We start from the raw sequence: 6,918 nt of genomic DNA, 5'->3' as shown, positions 1-6,918 counted from the left end.
TTCCCAAAGCTAGGAAAATAATTTAGACAAAGTAGATACTTCAAGCAAAATATAGCACAATAAATAAATGACAAAATAAATACTTTCTCTCACAGTTTGTTGAAGGCAGACCAAAATAAGGGGATGATATTCTTCCTTTGCACTGCCAAAACTCCATGATTTTTTTCCCCTACAGTTTTCATCCATACCTCAATTGACTGTAATTTATCAATTATCACCATTGGTTTGCATCTCCCTTTCGTATCTTCTTCATTTAGGACATTCTGAACACTTCTAACAGGCTAGCAGCAGCATGCATGCGGTAGAAAATTCCAAAAGGTAGACAGATGTTGGTGATTATTGTCCATACAACAACTCCATAAAAATTCAACTCCAGATTATTCTTCAGCTGTGGCCGAGCCCCAAATGCTGGCATGAGCCAAAGCTGTGAAAAGGCAAGCAACAAACACACTGTATTAAATTAAGGGACAAAATATAGTTCATATGGGTCAATCATTTGTTTGAGGAGGTGACTGTATGGTATTTATATGGGAAAGTTGTGATATCATAATTATGATATCATTATACAAATACATATGGAAAAAATACCAGCCACACATTGATGGCCTGTTCATTAACAGGACTGTAAAGAGTTCATCTATTCAGACCTAAAGAAAGGAATTTGTCTTTAAAAAATACTATAAAGGGATATAATTACTATTAAGGCCATGATGTAGGTTATTCATTCAATCAGATTTTGAAACTAAGGAGGATTTTTTTCCATTTGTTGAGGAGCAACCTAAATGATTACTTTACTATATTACTGTGTATCAGCTGCTATCGTTACCATTGGCATTGAAAGTTAATATAGTCAAAGGTGTTCAATCACATCAATGCCATTGATAGCTTATATTTAGAATTTAATTTGTAAAACATTTTCCCTGGCAGTTAATTAACCTGTATGAACTACCTAAACTGAATGAAAAATAAAATTAAAACTCCACACCAGAGAGATTGTGCAGGGTTGTGGAGGTTGAAGCCCTAGGTGTATTAGGAATGCTTAGTAATATAGCTTTTGCAGTTTACATTTTTTTAGTTAGGGGAATTTGTAATATGAATGTATGTTGGGTGAATTTTGGGTGTATATATGTATGTTGTTTTTTTGCAAGGGATATGCATAAGGTGCATGGTGAGCAAGCCAAAGGAGATGAATAGTATACTGTGACTAAAGGAAGCAAATATGCTTCTACATCACAGCAATTCTTATTGCAATCTGTGAAAAAGGGTATTTTTATGAGTGTTTTAGAGTCTATGTAAAGCATACTTTACTGTATCCTAATATGTGTGTGTTTTAGAAATTGATGAGATTTGCAGTACCACTCATAAGTACCCTTTTTCCCAGCATGTGTCTTCAGTGATACCTCCCAAGAAAAAACATTGGCCATTCAATGTGGAAATGTGTTTGTGCATTGGAAATCATGCGTTTTGAAAATGCAGAATCAGTAAGGTGAAAGAGACCAGGATACGTACTATGATGTTACATAGGAGCAAAAATAGGGACATCTCCTGAACTAGCCTTCGTTTTAAATTCCATGGAGGTGCGGCTGTAGCTTGCATCCGGATGACCATGAGATCTGGGACTGGAACTGTAGATACTGGTGGTTCTTCATTTGGCAGAGATTGTGCCACAGATACATTTGCGTAGACAATAGTTTTCTCAGGCTCTTGAACTGTGTCTTGGAATGGTTGTCTGTGAAGTCCCTCAATAATGAAAGTGTTCTGAAGAGTGAGCTGCACAATCATTAGTATTGAGTACACTAGGTTTAGAGCATTGAGTAGCTCTCTCGGAGATGTAGCTATCATGGCTACTATGGAATAGTAAGAGATACAATAATGACCCAGTGCAGCCCCCAACAGAAGGGCAACGTCAAGTGTTCGTGTGGGGTTTTTATGTCCATCCATGCCTCTCTTGTCGAATCTGTAGATTATTGAGCCGGCAAGGGAGCCTATGGACATGAGGCTAAGAGCTACAATGTTAAATGAATAGAACATTATGTGGGCCTGGTAAACTGAATCTTGGCTATTTACTTGAACCTTATAGGTGACAAGAGCCACAATACCACCCAGTAGTACTCCTCCTCCCAACAACAGGCCAACAAAAATGCTTTTAAAGCAAAAGCAAGGACTTAGACGTTGGTGAGATGGCATGTGATCATCCATCTCACGGCCCACATTCTTCCACATTACATATGTCATGGCTGAGGCAAAAAGGCTGTATTCAATGTTAAATGGGTAAAGGTAATAATACCCAGTCTGGAAGATATGGCATAAGTGGTTACTACACTGGCAGGTGTGGCTGTGTGCTCCAACAGAATCTGCAATAGAGGAAAAAAGTCAAACATTGTCTGAAAATTCCTGGTCCATCTGTTCAAGCACTGACCAAAATACTGAACCCTCTTACCTTTTTGTTCATGGTACCCTGATGTTACACTTAGGTCATTATGGTCATCCTCCAAATCTTTGGTTTGGTGAACAGACTCATCACTTACTGCAGCCATCCAGATGCTGAGATTAGTGATGAGTACAAGCATAAGGCCATACCTAAGGATCAGAGATATTTTGTAAAGATCATACCTATACACCACAGGCAATAAGCCATGCAGACACTAAGATGTGGAGAAGTATGTCCCTTTTTGTTGTACTGTGACAGCAAGATATAATGTATGGATGTTCTTAGAAAATGAAAACACATAATTTGCTCACTAAGTGTAGCATAGACATTTTGGTGCCCATGGTGTTCTATACCAGCCCAGTATTTCTAACTAGGAAATTTTTGTTACATTTTTGCTGCATTCGTGGGGCGTGTCCCTGACACCTTCTGGACTTACCTTTCATTATATATATTTTTTTTAAAAAAAGGTCGCCAAGAGTTAGTACGGTCAAAGAGGTGCAGCAGCAGAATAAGTAGAGCACTGGGGCTGGACCAGGCAGACCATGGAAGGTCATAGGCACATGCAGCCCTGTGGCTGCAGGACTGAATTTCCACAATATTAAAGACATTTTATAAAAAGGATCCCTCAGAGTAAGGACGGTCAAAGAGGTGCAGTGGTAGGGCACTGGGCCTGGGCAGGCAGACACTGGCAGATGATAGGAACATGCAGCCCTGTGGAGCAGGACTGAATTTCCCCAATATTATATTATATATACATAGTATATTGTCACCAACATTTATTGTCACCAATGTTTATTTCTCAATGAAGAATACTAGATATGATAAAAAAAATTACTTGTCCACAAATTAAAGGTTTGGCTAGTAAAATAAATGGGCAAGTGCCTTAATTAACCAAACTCCACTCATCTCCTGCCATCCCTGTAATACACTAAAGCTTCTCCACGTCATCTTACGTGACTAAAAGAAACTATTAATTAACTTGCAGTATGGTCGGTGAGCAATGAGCATCAATCTCATCGTCTGCTAAACTGTCACTGTCTCAACTTCTGCTACTGACAAGTTAAAATTGTGTAAGCACACATATATCTAATGCTTATCCCTTCTCCTTGTAAATGCTTTGTATGTAAGTATGTATGATAACAAATGCAAAACTCTATTCATGTGAGGAACTGGTAAGGCCCTTTTGAGGTCTATTTAATATGAACGTTCTTACCTCGAAATGTTGGTATGGATTTGTACACAGTGTTTGCTGGAGACCCAGAGAAAATAGGTCTGAAAAGACAAAACAGTTTAAAAAACAGTAAAACATAACACTTATATATAACCAAGTATTTCAAGTATGATGTGCAAGCCATACTTGCAGGTTATGTAATGTTGATTTTGTAGAGCCAGGGAAGAAGTGAGGTAGTATAGCTTGTTTACATTTGAGTGTACTCAAATATTCTATGCATAACAAAGACATTTTAAAAGAAAAATATCAGTACCTCACCTGAAGGATGATGAATGCACTTTGCACCATAGGGTGAATAAGTTTGATTGGAGACTCGCAATCAATATAGCTGATATAATACCCAATTTTAAACACATCCAAAACCAGACTGCAAATCCCAAAGAAGACTAAACCACCTAGTAGTAAAAGACACAATATATATATATATATATATATATTACCTTCATATCCAATAAACTAATGACCTTGTACTCTTAGGTCTCTGATTTGTTGTTGTAATAAGCACCAAACTTCATATAATATTTTTTACTATGGACTATATAATTACTTCCTCATTATGTCTATTTATACTGACTTGTCTATCCTATTCTTTCACAACATGGCAACTGTTACCATGTAAGCAGCCTAAATAACTGCTTAGGAGCCACTATCTATGGAATCATATAAGAGAATGCAAAAGAGAGCCACAAGCAACTGTGGCAATGACTTAGAAAATGTTAGTATAATGTATTTGAAATGGATACGTGAGAATTGAATTTAAATAATCGATTTAGGTATAATTAAATCCACTGCTTCCACTAAAGATGGATTTCTTAAATAATTTCACTTAAGCCCTGTAAAAACCTAAAGTTACCTATACAGTATATATTTACCTCTCAGCCACACAGGTCCTGCATGTGAGTCCTTGTACAGAACAGCATCCTTTTGACAAGAGAAGTAGAACTGGAAAATCATCCACAAAGTTGAAAGGAGCATGAGGATGACCAGAAATGCCAGCACCTCTGTGTCTTGCACAATGACTTCTTCCAGTGAACCACTGCTTACCAGTACACAAGCCACTAGGCCCACATTAATTGCTAGCAGTGCGGATAGCAAACGTCCTCCCTTCTTCCAAACTTCAGAATGACCAGGTGAAACATGTGACACCTGAATCTGGACAGACGGATTTGAATGGGATAATGAAGTTCCCAAAGCCATTACCTCATGAGTTGGTGCAGACAAAGGGCATTCACTCGAAGTATGGGTAGCATCTTGGTTTTCCTGAATGGTTTCTGTGTTTATCATTTCTTTTCAGCCACCTTATTGCTAGTCCTGTTAAAAGGAAAACAAAAAAAACCCTTATAAAAGTAAAATTGCAGATTAAAAGAGATTTGCTTAAGATTCATTCCATATTATTATCGGATTTTTCCTATTTAACCTTGAAATGCACTTCATAAAGAGACCAGACCCTGTACTGGCAGTGTTCCATCATAGGTGGATGAGAAAGGAAATAGTTAACTCCACAGGGGTAGCAGGAGCAGTTTTAATTAACAGGTTCTCAACATTCTCATTTACATGCAAATATGTTCAATAAATCCCTTGCAGAATTTAGAAAGGTCATTGGTCACAGTTCTTTGCTGAAATAAGATGCTTGTGTTTGATTTACAATCAATGTACAGAATGTCATAACCTATGATCCACAGCTGTGCCAGTGTCACCCCCAAACGTCATCGTATTCCTGCTATATACATTCTTTCTCCAGAATCTATGTCAAATAGAAGGTGATCATTTTTAAAACTGACTGTTGCTAAGTCTTTTACATGGATTTGCATTTCTAATGTTGTCCTCAAAGGATGCAGTGCTAAAATAAGTTAAGGATGTCTTGATTTAACATATAACACACCTTTAACATTGTATACTGCTAAAGATACACTCTGGATATTCCTTACATTTTGTTTGCTTTCACCATAGACAGGATTATAAATCAATGAAATACACAAAATGCACAATTAAAATCATAATTTAAGATTCATAACTCTCATCACAAAATTGGGGGTCAATTTGTCAGTTTATTTTCATTAAAAAATAATACAGTTGCAGGAGTAGGATTAGGAGTGAATATATTTACGTTTTGAGTGTGAGTACCAGACTCAAATAATTCTCTTATCAAAAAAACCCCCCAAAAAACAGTCTTACCACTTTGCATTCAAAAGAGCTGTTTTCATTCTTGATTTTATTTTATGCTGAGTGTAGTTTTGACCTATGCATTGCAACTTATGCTGAAAGTATGTAATGCAATTGTAATGTGATTGTTTTTGCTGTATTTATGAAAATACATTATCAAGAAATTATTTGTTACAAATGTAAACTTATTTAGTTCTTCATTATTAACTAACATAACAGCATATTAATGAAACCCAGTGACCAGCTTACTTCACCACAAATTAAGGATCACACTCTGAACAACATTTGTAATGAATTGTCATGATCATAGAAACCTTTAATTAGTTTGGGATAGTCAATTAGAAAATATTACACTTGTTTCTTTACTGCTTTAAAGATCAACTTGTACATTTTACAGACCTGAACAAATAATGGTGTTCTAATTGTCAATAACATGGTCTCAATAACAGTGTACATTTTCCTCACAATGGCATGTGTAAGTTAAACAATTATTCTTGTGCGGAGGACGGTTAACAGCATATGCTTAGAAAACTAGTCCTATAACTCCACCATCAGCATTAAATTGACTTCTGTCACAGTACAGGAACCACATGTCAATGAGCCTTGTATAAATGTTCAATGAGTCCAGTGACACCAATTAATTCTCCTTGTTTAATATCAAGGAGCAACCCCCAATAGTAAGTACTAAGTAGCAGCAAGTATCCACACAAAATTACCTTCACCCTTCCCTCTCTGAAATATTTTTTCATGGCCCGCTGTGTGATTTCGTGATGACAAAAATGAAATCATTCATGTTTTCATGAACTGTAGAGGGCTGCTGGAGACAGAACTCCTGGCCTCGGCCTTTAGACCACCTTGGATAGTCTCTCTTACTGCCTTTAACTGTTAACATGTATGTACTGTTTTTTTTTTTCTTTTTCCTTGATGTATATGATAGCTTGAAAACCCGGGAGGCAACAACAATTATAGTGGAGTTGCTACACTCTGTTTACCAATGTCTATTGTTTTGTTACCAACAATTGAAAAGAGGCTATTAACTAACAAACACACAGTTAATCGACATCAATAGTAGAACATACATACAATGTGTTAC

The 6,918-nt window shown here is 36.7% G+C and overlaps 1 protein-coding gene across 1 annotated transcript; it reads right to left on the bottom strand.

Moving 5' to 3' along the window:
• Positions 1–253: 253 nt before the first annotated feature.
• Positions 254–4,859, bottom strand: LOC149281559 (proton channel OTOP2-like). Its single transcript, XM_089499138.1, has 6 exons — positions 4,535–4,859; positions 3,921–4,057; positions 3,645–3,703; positions 2,441–2,580; positions 1,510–2,354; positions 254–424 (listed from the first exon to the last, which is right to left on the bottom strand). Exons 1-6 carry the CDS (start codon positions 4,857–4,859, stop codon positions 254–256), a joined length of 1,677 nt encoding a protein of 558 aa, XP_089355264.1.
• Positions 4,860–6,918: the final 2,059 nt, after the last annotated feature.

This window comes from Sceloporus occidentalis, unplaced genomic scaffold (assembly GCF_023333645.1).
Source record: "Sceloporus occidentalis isolate IW3139 unplaced genomic scaffold, rSceOcc1.0.p SCAF_130, whole genome shotgun sequence".
Classification (NCBI taxonomy): Eukaryota; Metazoa; Chordata; class Lepidosauria; order Squamata; family Phrynosomatidae; genus Sceloporus; species Sceloporus occidentalis.
Note: the sequence above shows the minus strand (reverse complement) of the source record. Positions and strands in the feature narration are given on the sequence as shown.